The 13,960-nt window shown below is 45.5% G+C and overlaps 1 protein-coding gene across 6 annotated transcripts in view; it reads left to right on the top strand.

The window, feature by feature from the left end:
* Positions 1-13,960, top strand: part of LOC129817152 (SAM and SH3 domain-containing protein 1-like) — a 333,502-nt gene that overhangs the window by 281,337 nt on the left and 38,205 nt on the right. For 5 of the 6 annotated variants that reach the window (XM_055872101.1, XM_055872102.1, XM_055872107.1 and 2 more), the window contains exons 5-8: positions 5,439-5,473; positions 9,914-10,003; positions 10,187-10,299; positions 12,357-12,458. In XM_055872101.1, the coding sequence (XP_055728076.1) occupies positions 5,439-5,473; positions 9,914-10,003; positions 10,187-10,299; positions 12,357-12,458 (340 nt within the window). The remainder of the gene's footprint in view (positions 1-5,438; positions 5,474-9,913; positions 10,004-10,186; positions 10,300-12,356; positions 12,459-13,960) is intronic. The other variant, XM_055872103.1, reaches the window with a different exon arrangement.

Genomic DNA, 13,960 nt, shown 5'->3' with positions numbered 1-13,960 from the left:
TGATTTCTTTAAGATCAGCGATTTGCATGCAAGACTATGCCATACAATGGGAATGTCTTGTTTGGGCAACTGTGCAACGTTTGAGAACGTGTTGTCAGCATAATCTATCACACGAGGCGCAATGTTGCGCCCCGCATGGAACTCGAACATACTGCTTGTCATAGAACACCGCACTTTGACAACTAGTGTGCGTGCATGCTGTGTGTCCTGTCATATGACTGTCCTGCAGCGCTCTCGTAGAGGATATCCCTGTGACCTCTGACCTTTACCTTGTCCTCTAGAGGGGTCTTGTGGGTTATGTCTCCACTTCTTAGGGTTAGCTGTTCTCATTGTCCCTCCCTGGTCACTGGAAACCCCTCACGCCAGGTGGTTAGGTAGTAAACACACACACACACACACACACACACACACACACACACACACATACACACACACTGCCGGATGCCAGGAGCTCTGTGGTCGAACTATGTCTTTTTTCCACAGGATGAGGGTTGGTGTAGTGTGGTGAGCCACCAGCTGTTGACAGTGAAATATATAATAGACAAGCCAAATCATGTCACATGACACAGGGAGTTCTATAATTATTAGGTCATCTTTTCTCTTAGAGAGCTGCTGGGTCGCACCCTCCAGTCTCTCATTGACATTGTCGGGCCTCTAGTGATTTACCGCGCTGTTGGCTCATTGTAAGGACTCCTGTTGTTAAAGTGGACACCATGCTGTGTGTGTGCTTGCGTGCGTGCATATTTCTGCCTGGCTGCCTTACTCCTCTCAGAGGGTTGTTTGTGTGTTTTGTGGACATAGACAAGCTTAGTACTGGCATAGCACTGTACAATTTGTCCTCATTTAATCTCCACATAGAACTCTGAAAATATCAACTAAAATACCAGCTTTCAGTCCTAGTAATCTCAAGTCTAATTCCCCCCAGGCTATTTCCTCACTGCGGTGGTGAGGCATAGGACAAATGTTCCCTCTAAGCTGCGCTCGGGCACTGGCACGCATCTCCCCGGGACTGCTGTGCAGAAGAAATATCAGCCAAGCACGAGATTGAACTTCACTCGAGAGTTTTCCCTGTCAGTTAACACTACCAATGTTTCCCTTTACTGTGGGAATTGTGATCGAATCAACGCAATATTAGCCACTTTCAATGTAACATACCGAAAAACAAAAATAATTATGCAAGACTTAGTATGCAAAACGAAATATGCAGAACGCATCGGGGTAGGATTCTACACAGACCGGCGAGGCATAACCAATCAGAACTGCAGTAGGCCTATATGCAAATAGACCATTGCCACATATGGATCTTTGCCATTCACTTCTAACTGGACTGTGTTTACAGCATGAGCAGACGTGAGCCAATGCGCTTGTTGTGAGATCAAAGTGAGAGCTGCATGTAGCCACGTGTGCACATTTGTTCATATCCTTTTGCTAGTTAGTGAGTTATTAGCCCAGTTATAAATAAGTTGTATTCAGCAATGGGGGAGTGATTGATTCCTACAAGATCACAAAACGTATACATTTCTAGACATCTTTAAAAAGCAGGTATTGCAGTATTGTATTTTGAGAGACTTGAAAAAGCTAATCAGCCAATAGCTGTTGCTCCAGTTTCAACTGTTCTGGTTCTATGGAACCCTGACCTGTTCACCGGACATGCTACCGGTCTCAGACCTGCTGTTTTCAACTCTCTAGAGACAGCAGGAGCGGTAGAGATGCTCTTAATGATCGGCTATGAAAAGCCAACTGACATTTACTCATGAGGTTCTGACTTGTTGCACCCTCGACAACTACTGTGATTATTATTATTTGACCATGCTGGTCATTTATGAACATTTAAACATCTTGGCCATGTTCTGTTATAATCTCCACCCAGCACAGCCAGAAGAGGACTGGCCACCCCTCATAGCCTGGTTCCTCTCTGGGTTTCTTCCTAGGTTTTGGCTTTTCTAGAGAGTTTTTCCTAGCCACCGTGCTTCTACATCTGCATTGCTTGCTGTTTGGGGTTTTAGGCTGGGTTTCTGTACAGCACTTTGAGACATCAGCTGATGTAAGAAGGGCTATATAAATACATTTGATTTGATTTGTTTTGAATAGGCAAAGGGTAGCATAATTTGTCTGATTCTCTTTAATAATGGTATGGGAATAATAATACATTTTATTTTGTATAGTTTTTTCTTGCATCAAACAACACAACAACATTTTCAGTCACCTCGTTGTCTGAAGGACAAGTAGATAAACAGGTTAATGTCAAGCCCCTCCTCTGTTTTTGATGGTAGGCCACTCTGGTAGGCCACTGTTAAAACTGTAACTCAAAAGTGAGTACAGCCTAAGTGTTCACAGTAAACCAATGCTGGAAGTTGCATTTTTGGGTTGAGAGAACATTGCATAGGATACACACCCAGCACAGCAGGAAGGTTACACCAGATTCAAGGCGATATTCAACATTTGTTCAAATCAAAAGGGGAACCATCGCGCTCTCCCAGAAGCTTGTGCGTAAAAATCCGCGAATTCAGACAAACAAAAGGCGTGATGGGTCCGCACACAAAGCTGTCGCATAAAGCTCACGTCATGATTTTATTCATTCCACTGCGTCAGGCGTAGCATACACATCTGTTTAGTTTTTGCAATCTTCTTCAGTGTGCAGGTGAATTAAAAACAGCTATTTTTAGGGAACGATCTACTTTTCGACGTTTGTCCAGGTCCCCAGGACGTTGGGAGATGTCTCCAATAGCGGCCACTAGAGGCTACGGTGAGCGCTGTTACCATCCAAGTAGACTCGTGGCTTGCTAGGGCGATGTAGACGGGGATGGCGGGTGTGCGTGAGCCACGAGCGCCGGGGATAGCGCGATTAATAATTTTATGCAACAATGCAACACTCTCCTGGATCATCATTGGTCCACGACTAAAACTCTTCACCCCACAAGGAAAGTAAAATGCACCAATTGCATACTGTGTAGTCATTTGAAGCACACGACATGAGTGCTACTGCCACAGACTCAGTGTGTGGAACGTTTGCAACCAAACTAACGGGGTTTAAAGCAGGTCTGCCTCTCTGTACTATCTTACACAATTGTAAGACAAAGCGGAAATAGAAGTGTGTGTGTGTGTGTGTGTGTGTGTGTGTGTGTGTGTGTGTGTGTGTGTGTGTGTGTGTGTGTGTGTGTGTGTGTGTGTGTGTGTGTGTGTGTGTGTGTGTGTAATAATTGATAGAGCATGGAGCGGAGGGCAAGACTACAGCGGAAAGACCTCCTATTGAGTAAGACCCATTAGCATTAGCTGGGGCCCTCGCTAGCACACTGGGGCCAAACGCTGAAATGGAGAGAATAGAAAGAGGGGGGGTAGAGAGATAGAGGAGGGGATGGGGTGGAGGGGGCAAGCGTACAGGCCTCCATTCAATTAGCTTCTCATTATGTTGCCATGGCAGCCAAACTTTAAACATCGCTAGACTTTCCTATAGAGCCCAGAAGGCTGTCACTTCTACTACACACATACACACATACACAGAAGAGGGGGAGACCTGTCGGACTTGGTTTGTTTCTGCCACAAACCCACACGTGCCTCACTCACTGAACTGACAACCACCTGTCTCTACCTCTCTGCACGCATCAGCGAGTGTGTGTGTGTGTGTGTGTGTGTGTGTGTGTGTGTGTGTGTGTGTGTGTGTGTGTGTGTGTGTGTGTGTGTGTGTGTGTGTGTGTGTGTGTGTGTGTGTGTGTGTGTGTGTGTGTGTTTAACAGGTGCCTGTTTATCAATAATTGAAAGAAGCAATTTCATGAATTCATCACGTGCAGCGTCTGGATGCTCCTCATTAATCACATCAGACCAACACATATTTTTAACATCCTCCACTATTTTAGGTCCAGCTGTTGGAACTTTGTCTTTCCTGGATATAGCCACTATATTGTGATCACTGAATCCAATGGGTACGGCTTCAGAACAAAGTCCTACAGTATTAGTGAAAATGTGATCGATACATGAGGATGATCTTGTCGCTGTAGTGTTTGTAAACACCCTGGTTGGTTGATGAGTAACCTGAACCAGATGACTGGCACTGGGTACAGTGAGAAGCTTCAGGAGGGGGATGTGTGGGCCACTACGCCTGATGAAGACAGACTTGTCCTCTGCTACTGGACCAGCTCTCGTCTTTGACTCCCCCCTGCATGATTCATGTCTCTAACCGACTCGGGACAGAGCAGGGAGAACTGACAGATATCCTACTCTCGCCGACTGCGTTTGGGACTCTTTGACTGGCCAGTGTGACACCAGTTCTTTCTTGATCGCTAGGGTACCAGTGACACAAATGGATCTGGTCACGTTCGTTTTTGGTTCGCAATTATTTATGATTTTTTTCTATTATCAAGATTTATTCAAACAGTATAATTCTGAGGCTGAGTCGCCTTACCCCTACACATATCTACTCTATCAATCCCTGCACATTGTAAATGTGGTACTGGAACTGACCCTCTTTCCAGTGTGCTTACTTACTTTATCGTGTTCTTCTTATGTCTTATTTTTATGTCTCGTGTGCAGTGACTATCGTGTTGTCAAAAATTGAGACTCTCGCATTCTTACTCCTCCTCACTCCAGTAACTTTCCATGCTAACTTGTTCACTCTCTTCCCACCTCTCTCTCTCTCTCTCTCTCTCTCTCTCTCTCTCTCTCTCTCTCTCTCTCTCTCTCTCTCTCTCTCTCTCTCTCTCTCTCTCTCTCTCTCTCTCTCTCTCTCTCTCTCTCTCTCTCTCTCTCTCTCTCTCTCTCTCTCTCTCTCTCTCTCTCTCTCTCTCTCTCTCTCTCTCTCTCTCTCTCTCTCTCTCTCTCTCTCTCTCTCTCTCTCTCTCTCTCTCTCTCTCTCTCTCTCTCTCTCTCTCTCTCTCTCTCTCTCTCTCTCTCTCTCTCTCTCTTCCTCGTGACTATCCAGAGGGGGGAAGTGGAAACACAAACAGGCTTAGTCTGCCCAGTGGTTTTCTCTCTGTCTGCTCTTCTCCCTCCCTCTTCCCGTCTTCATTCACCCTTTTCTCATCTTCCTGTCATCCATTTCCTCCTTCTCCTCTCATCCACTCCTTCCCTCTTAACCCCACTCCTCTTTTCCCCTCCTCCCCTCGCTCCTCTCTCATCCCCCCCTATTCATGTCCTCTCCTCTGTGGATATCTCTGCCCTGTGCTCCTCAGGTGCCGGCCTGTGTGTGTGTGTCTATAGAGCTCCACCACTGCCCTCTAGTGGTGGAGACACTGAGCAGCAGCCGGCGTAAAAACCCACAGACACACAGAAACCTCAGCATGTTCCTTCTTAGAGGGACGGGGGAAGGCCGGGACTGACTGGAAGTCCCCAGTGCTAGAGAAGTGATGGTGTGCGATGCTAAGAGGAGAGAGGAGGGTCTATCTGTCTGACGCTAACTCTCTCTCTCTCTCTCTCTCTCTCTCTGTCTGCTCTGTTCTTTTCAGAATGTCTCTGCAGAAGTCCAGCTCTGAAGACGGAGGTTAGTAGCAATTCAACTTTTTACAAAAAAAATACTTCTGTTTTCTCTTACTATTTCCAGCTTCCTAGCAGGGTTGTAGTCTATTATATTGCAGCGAGTGAATGAATCAACTAAAATTGTATTGATACATTGACCATACCCCGTTATGTTCTGCTATGATATCTCAATCATTGATGATTGGCTCTAACCCCGCACGCTACCGCAGTTATTTGCCAGTATGTGTGTGAATTGCAACTGCTTGTATGTGTGTGTTAGCCTTTTCTCAGGGGCTAACTCTCAGCCTTGAGAGAGAGAGAGGAGAGAGAACCAGGTAGTGTGAGAGAGAAAGAGAACAGAGTAGTGAGAGAGGACAGAGTAGTGACAGAGATAACAGAGTAGTGAGAGAGAGAGAGAGTGAGAAACAACATAGTAGTGTGAGAGAGGGAGTGAGAGAGAACATACTAGTGAGAGAGAGAACAGAGTAGTGAGAGAGAACAGAGTAGTGAGAGAGAGAACAGAGTAGTGAGAGAGCGAACAGAGTAGTGAGAGAGAGAACAGAGTAGTGAGAGAGAACAGAGTAGTGAGAGAGAGAACAGAGTAGTGAGAGAGAGAGTGAGAGAGAACAGAGCAGTGAGAGAAAGTGAGTAAGAGACAACAGAGTAGTGAGAGAGAACAGAGTAGTGAGTGAGAGAACAGAGTAGTGAGAGAGAACAGAGTAGTGAGAGAGAACAGAGTAGTGAGAGAGAACAGAGTAGTGAGAGAGAGAGACAACAGAGTAGTGAGAGAGAACAGAGTAGTGAGAGAGAGAGTGAGAGAGAACAGAGCAGTGAGAGAAAGTGAGTGGGAGACAACAGAGTAGTGAGAGACAACAGAGTAGTGAGTGAGAGAACAGAGTAGTGAGAGAGAACAGAGTAGTGAGAGAGAGAGTGAGAGAGAGAGAGACAACAGAGTAGTGAGAGAGAACAGAGTAGTGAGATAGAGAGTGAGAGAGAACAGAGCAGTGAGAGAAAGTGAGTGAGAGACAACAGAGTAGTGAGAGAGTGAGAGTGAGAGAGAACAGAGTAGTGACAGAGATAGCAGAGTAGTGAGAGAGAGTGAGAGAGAACAGAGTAGTGACAGAGATAACAGAGTAGTGAGAGAGAGAGAGTGAGAGACAACAGAGTAGTGAGAGACAACAGAGTAGTGAGAGAGAACAGAGTAGTGACAGAGCGAACAGAGTAGTGAGAGAGAGAGAGACAACAGAGTGGTGAGAGAGAGAACAGAGTAGTGAGAGAGAGAGAGTGAGAGACAACAGAGTAGTGAGAGAGAACAGAGTAGTGAGAGAGATAGTGAGAGAGAACAGAGCAGTGAGATAAAGTGAGTGAGAGACAACAGAGTAGTGAGAGAGAACAGAGCAGTGAGAGAAAGTGAGTGAGAGACAACAGAGTAGTGAGAGAGAGAGAGTGAGAGAGAACAGAGTAGTGACAGAGATAACAGAGTAGTGAGAGAGCGAGAGTGAGAGATAACAGAGTAGTGACAGAGATAACAGAGTAGTGAGAGAGAGAGAACAGAGTAGTGAGAGAGATAAAGGAGTAGTGAAAGACAGTGAGAGAGAACAGAATAGTGTGAGAGAGAGTGAGAGAAAACAGAGTAGTAATAGAGAGAGAGAACAGAGTAGTGAGAGAGAGAACAGAGTAGTGAGAGAGGGAACAGAGTAGTGAGAGAGAGAGAGAGAGAGAGAGAGAGAGAGAGAGAACAGAGTAGTGAGAGAGAGCAGAGTAGTGAGAGAGAGTGAGAGAGAACAGAGTAGTGAGAGAGAGAGAGACACCAGAGTAGTGAGAGAGGGTGTGAGAGAGAACAGAGCAGTGCGAGAAAGTGAGTGAGAGACAACAAAGTAGTGAGAGAGAGAGAGTGAGAGAGAACAGAGTAGTGACAGAGATAACAGAGTAGTGAGAGAGAGAGAGTGAGAGAGAACGGAGTAGTGACAGAGATAACAGAGTAGTGAGAGACAACAGAGTAGTGAGAGACAACAGAGTAGTGAGAGAGAACAGAGTAGTGAGAGAGAACAGAGTAGTGAGAGAGAGAGAGACAACAGAGTAGTGAGAGAGAAAACAGAGTAGTGAGAGAGAGAGAGACAACAGAGTAGTGAGAGAGAGAACAGAGTAGTGAGAGAGAGAGTGAGAGAGAACAGAGCAGTGAGAGAAAGTGAGTGAGAGCCAACAGAGTAGTGAGAGAGAACAGAGTAGTGAGAGAGAGAGTGAGAGAGAACAGAGCAGTGAGAGAAAGTGAGTGAGAGACAACAGAGTAGTGAGAGAGAGAGAGTGAGAGAGAACAGAGTAGTGACAGAGATAACAGAGTAGTGAGATACAGTGAGAGAGAACAGAATAGTATGAGAGAGAGTGAGAGAAAACAGAGTAGTAATAGAGAGAGAGAACAGAGTAGTGAGAGAGAGAACATAGTAGTGAGAGAGAGTGAGAGAGAACAGAGTAGTGAGAGAGAGTGAGAGAGAACAGAGTAGTGAGAGAGAGAGAGAGAACAGAGTAGTGAGAGAGTGTGAGAGAGAACAGAGTAGTGAGAGAGAGAGAACAGAGTAGTGAGAGAGAGAGATAATGGAGTAGCATGAGAGAGAGAGAGAGTGAGAGAGAACAGAGTAGTGAAAGAGAGAGCGAGAGAGAGAGAGAGAATAGAGTAGTGAGAGAGAGAGAGAACAGGGTAGTGAGAGAGAGAGAGTGAGAGAGAACATAATAGTGAGAGAGATAAAAGAGTAGTGAAAGACAGTGAGAGAGAACAGAATAGTGTGAGAGAGAGTGAGAGAAAACAGAGTAGTAATAGAGAGAGAGAACAGAGTAGTGAGAGAGAGAACAGAGTAGTGAGAGAGAGAACAGAGTAGTGAGAGAGAGAGAACAGAGTAGTGAGAGAGAGCAGCGTAGTGAGAGAGAGTGAGAGAGAACAGAGTAGTGAGAGAGAGAGAGAGAGAACAGAGTAGTGAGAGAGAACAGAGTAGTGAGAGAGAGAGATAGACACCAGAGTAGTGAGAGAGAACAGAGTAGTGAGAGAGAGAGTGAGAGAGAACAGAGCAGTGCGAGAAAGTGAATGAGAGACAACAAAGTAGTGAGAGAGAGAGAGTGAGAGAGAACAGAGTAGTGACAGAGATAACAGAGTAGTGAGAGAGAGAGAGTGAGAGAGAACGGAGTAGTGACAGAGATAACAGAGTAGTGAGAGAGACAACAGAGTAGTGAGAGACAACAGAGTAGTGAGAGAGAACAGAGTAGTGAGAGAGAACAGAGTAGTGAGAGAGAGAGAGACAACAGAGTAGTGAGAGAGAGGACAGAGTAGTGACAGAGATAACAGAGTAGTGAGAGAGATAGAGTGAGAGACAACAGAGTAGTGAGAGACAACAGAGTAGTGAGAGAGAACAGAGTAGTGACAGAGCGAACAGAGTAGTGAGAGAGAGACAACAGAGTAGTGAGAGAGAACAGAGTAGTGAGAGAGAACAGAGTAGTGAGAGAGAGTGAGAGAGAACAGAGCAGTGCGAGAAAGTGAGTGAGAGACAACAGAGTAGTGAGAGAAAGTGAGTGAGAGACAACAGAGTAGTGAGAGAGAGAGTGAGAGAGAACAGAGCAGTGAGAGAGAGAGAGTGAGAGAGAACATAATAGTGAGAGAGATAAAAGAGTAGTGAAAGACAGTGAGAGAGAACAGAATAGTGTGAGAGAGAGTGAGAGAAAACAGAGTAGTAATAGAGAGAGAGAACAGAGTAGTGAGAGAGAGAACAGAGTAGTGAGAGAGAGAGAACAGAGTAGTGAGAGAGAGAACAGAGTAGTGAGAGAGAGAACAGAGTAGTGTGAGAGAAAACAGAGTAGTGTGAGAGAAAACAAAGTAGTGTGAGAGAGAGAGAGAGAGAGAGAGAGAGAGAGAGAGAGAGAGAGAGAGAGAGAAAAAGTGGTGAGAATCAAAGAACCAGAGAGAGAATAACAGTGGGGTTAAACACTCATGAGATATTGTCATGCTGACCTTCAGCTTGTTGTGGCTGCAGTGTTTTATATTCCAGCTAGACAGACAGGGCTGTGTGTGATCTTAAAACTTTCGGGAGAAACACCTCTCCTCAGCCCTTACATGCAAATGTTACCTGCCCGGAGCCGTCAGCTGCCCGCTTTCAGAGCCTATCCCCAGACAGGTGACTCAGGGGATAGAGAAGTCATGCACACACGTGTAGACACACACACACACACACACACACACACACACACACACACACACACACACACACACACACACACACACACACTCCTTTACACTGTTTATAATGACGGGGAAATGGTATGTCCCATTGCGTTTCAGTCTTTATCAGAGAATCATTCAAAGACCTTGAGCCTATTTCCCGTTACCCGTCAACACTGTCTTAAGGAAGTGTGTGTGTCTCTTCTGAGTGTGTGTCCCAGCATTGTCTGACTGGAGCTCTCTCTCTCTCCCTGTTCCTCGTAGGTAAATGGGACAATAAGAAGAAGAACAAATCCTTCTGGCAGAACTTTCGCAAGACGTCGCAGAAGGGAGTTATTCGGCAGACTTCGAAAGGTACGGCATGACTCCGCTTTCTAGTACAGCGTGCTATTTCCCCGAGAAATGACATAGTGAAATTACAATGGCATACTCATTATCTAACAATGACTCATTTTGTCCCGTTTTTTTATGTATTTCCATAGTACTTTATGTCGTGCCCCAGCTGTTTCATTGACCCCTCGTTCTCTGACCGTCTAGGAGAGGACATAGGCTACGTGGCCAGTGAGATCACCATGAGTGACGAAGAGCGCATCCAGCTGATGATGATGGTGAAGGAGAAGATGATCACTGTTGAAGAGGCCTTAGCTCGGGTAGGAACCCTCTCACCCACCCTCTTCTCTGTACCCCCTACACCCATTCCCCACTCTCCAGGCTCCTCCTGGGGCAGACAGACCGACCCCCAGACAGGGCCTGGAGGGGACCTCCACCCCATCCGCAGCCTGACCCCAGCCCCAGCTCCCTCACTGCAACGTGGTCTCGACTGGGTCCAAGCCTACCACCTCTCCTGCTTCATCCCACAAGCTCCATCTCCAGCGTTTACTAAAATGACTTACTCTTACTAACCAGTCACTGTGCTTTCATTATAACCCTGCACTGCCCTTTTATATTTTATACAAAACACACCCACGCCGTCGCCAATCCCTGTCCAAGAAGGGCGCCTGGGTGTCACTCATGGTGTTTATGTGTGGTCCTGTTCATTCTGGCGTAGCTGGACATGTTCGCTCAGTAGCCCCCCCCCCCCCCCCCCCCCCCCGGTGTGGTGGTTAGAGTGATGCATTCTGGATTTATTCTCTGGTTGAATGTGGTGGCTGCAGTGTCATTCAGTCGTCCATCTTGTCTCCTCTTCTTTCTCCTTTCTACTCCCCCCTCTCCTGTCTCACCTTTTTTGCGTGTCCTATTCCTCTGCTTCTTCTCGTCTCTTCCTCTCTTTCTTTTCTCCTTTGCTCTCCTGTTCTATGTTCTCTTCCTCTCTTCTTCCTCCTCCTCTCCTCTCTTCCTCCCTCTCCCACTCTGCGGTCATTTTAAAGGAGAGCATGACTCGGGTGATTGCAGTCCTGTAGAACTAGGTCTCTCTTCAAGGCAGACATTGATTTTCCTCCACCTCTTCCCTGTGCAGCTGGTGTATTATTGGGTGCTGGTCTGACCTTCGACCCTCCTCCACTGCGGTTGACACTTAAACAAACCAATGGAATCAATGAACAGCCTCTGTGGTTAGGGATGGGCACGGTTATTTGAATATTAGAATTTCCGAACGGACGTTCGTATTCGATTCATTGCAAGAGTATTCATTTTAGAAAGAAAAGAATATAGGCTCTGTCTAAAATCAAATGTAATTACCTGTAACATTGCTACGTATGAGGACAGACCAGGACAGTATACAGTTTTAGTTCCCACCGTAAGAAAGTAATATGGGTAACCAACACACTTTTCGCAAGTGTAGCTTGTTTTTGTCGGTCATTTGAAGCAGCTCTACTGTCAGAGGCTCCTCCATGTGTAGCAAGTGAAGCGTGAGATTTATAATCGATTCCAAATGGAATGGCAATTAGGGAATTAAGTTGGCTACATGAGAAGGAGTGGGCTACAATGATCAACCAACAGGTAGGCTGTCAAATATGAATGGAGTTGGTGTAGGAGAAGGATGGGGAGCGCAGCAAAATAGCCTTAATTAGCCTTGCTATGCAAGCTAGCTGGCTAACTAACTTAGCCGACTGATATGGCGAGCTAGCTTCTTTACTTCGATGTAACTCAGTCAAGATAGAGACTGCCTTATGAGATGATACTGTTGGTGATAACCTATCGGGGGCCGCAAGTTTGTCGCGTTGGTTTGACCACTTTCTCTCTCCCTCCATGTCAGACACACGGGCCCCTGCTCCTCTCACGCCCCTCCCCCGCCCATCTGTTCTGAAACAACAAGCAGTGAGCTGCCTCTCCTGAATCGTTAGAGCAAGTCCCCATTGAAGTTGAAAAAAAAAATATATGAATTCTCTTTAAAACACGTGTGTTTCGCCTATCCAGCGTTCCTAAACTGTTTTTGGGGATATTATTCGGATAGTGAAATCATTTCAAATGCCCATCCCTACTCTGTGGACAGTTCTTTTGTCTTGTGAGCGTGTATGTTTGTGTCGATGGACTTGTGACCTTTGTGCGTGTGTGTGTGTGTGTGTGTGTGTGTGTGTGTGTGTGTGTGTGTGTGTGTGTGTGTGTGTGTGTGTGTGTGTGTGTGTGTGTGTGTGTGTGCGTGTGTGTGTGGTCTACGTTTGTGTATTGGTGTTTGTTTGGGTGTGTGTGGAGGGGTAGCTGTCTCTATAGTGAGAGTGGGCCACTGTCCCCTGCCCTCCCTTCTCTCTAAACTCTTCTTCTCCTATAGCTGAAGGAGTATGAGACCCACAGCAGACAGTCCAGCAGTACTGACACTGCAGAGTGGACTGACGGATCCAGTCCCAATCTAAACCAGTCCTCTAACTGCAACGTAAGTACCTCTCTGAACTCTGACCTTTGACTGTCCTTTCACCTCTCACCCCCGTGACCCTCAGGATCAAAGCCCCACAAAGGAGCAGCCATCTTTGTGTGTGTGTGTGTGTGTGTGTGTGTGTGTGTGTGTGTGTGTGTGTGTGTGTGTGTGTGTGTGTGTGTGTGTGTGTGTGTGTGTGTGTGTGTGTGTGTGTGTGTGTGTTACCTAGGAGTATTTGTGTGTGTGAGAATGCGTGTATAAGATCATTGGGAGTCACGTCCCTTCTCTGACTAACCTGGATATTATGACATAACCCCAGACATACCCCATCCCACATGTGTTAACACCCCATTCTGTGTGTACACTGTAAAGGGGTTGCTGTAAATTTGACAGTAACTTACAGGCAGCTAAATGGCAATTAAAATGATGTATTTCATATTACAGTGCACCTACTGTAATATAAATACGGTATCAATGCATGTACCTTATAATGCCGTACAGTACAATACCGTAAAATGTACTGTATTTTACTGTAAAAAAGTGAATGCTACTGTAATCAAATTAATTAATTAATTAATGAAATCCATTGAGGGGGGGGGGGGGGGTTTGTATTTCAGTGTGTTCCTGTAATTACAAGGGATTGGTCAAGCAGGTTGGCTGCTTGGCAAAGTGTTCACACATGAAAGTGTATTAATTAATATTTTGTGTTTTATATCACTTGCACTTCCAAAGGCTTCCAAACAGTGACTACAGGGCACAACAGAACGAAAGGACATGGCTAAATGCTCAACCATTTAAGGTTTAAGACTTTCTGCCACTTCAATCTGTCCCTTATACAAATTTTTTATTTATTTTTTATTTTTATTTAACCTTTATTTAACCAGGTAGGCAAATTGAGAACACGTTCTCATTTACAATTGCGACCTGGCCAAGATAAAGCAAAGCAGTTCGACACATACAACAACACATAGTTACACATGGAGTAAAAACAAACATATAGTCAATAATACAGTGAAAAAAAGTAAGTCTATATACAATGTGAGCAAGTGAGGTGAGATAAGGGAGGTGAAGGCAAACAGATATATGTATAAATAAATAAAATATAAAAAGGCCATGGAGGCGAAGTGAGTACAACACAGCAAGTAAAATAAAAACTAAAAAAAAACACTGGAATGGTTGGTTTGCATTGGAAGAAAGTGCAAAGTAGAGACAGAAATAATGGGGTGCAAAGGAGCAAAATAGATTAATAAATAAATACAGTAGGTAAAGAGGTAGTTGTTTGGGCTAAATTGTAGATGGGTTATGTACAGGTGCAGTAATCTATGAGCTGCTCTGACAGCTGGTGCTTAAAGCTAGTGAGGGAGATAGGTGTTTCCAGTTTCAGAGATTTTTGTAGTTCGTTCCAGTCATTGGCAGCAGAGAACTGGAAGGAGAGGCGTCCAAAGGAAGAATTGGTTTTGGGGGTGACTAGAGAGATATACCTGCTGGAGCGCGTGCTACAGGTAGGTGCTGCTATGGTG

This window comes from Salvelinus fontinalis, chromosome 20 (assembly GCF_029448725.1).
Source record: "Salvelinus fontinalis isolate EN_2023a chromosome 20, ASM2944872v1, whole genome shotgun sequence".
NCBI classification, from domain to species: Eukaryota; Metazoa; Chordata; class Actinopteri; order Salmoniformes; family Salmonidae; genus Salvelinus; species Salvelinus fontinalis.
This window is presented reverse-complemented; position numbering and strand designations above follow the sequence as displayed.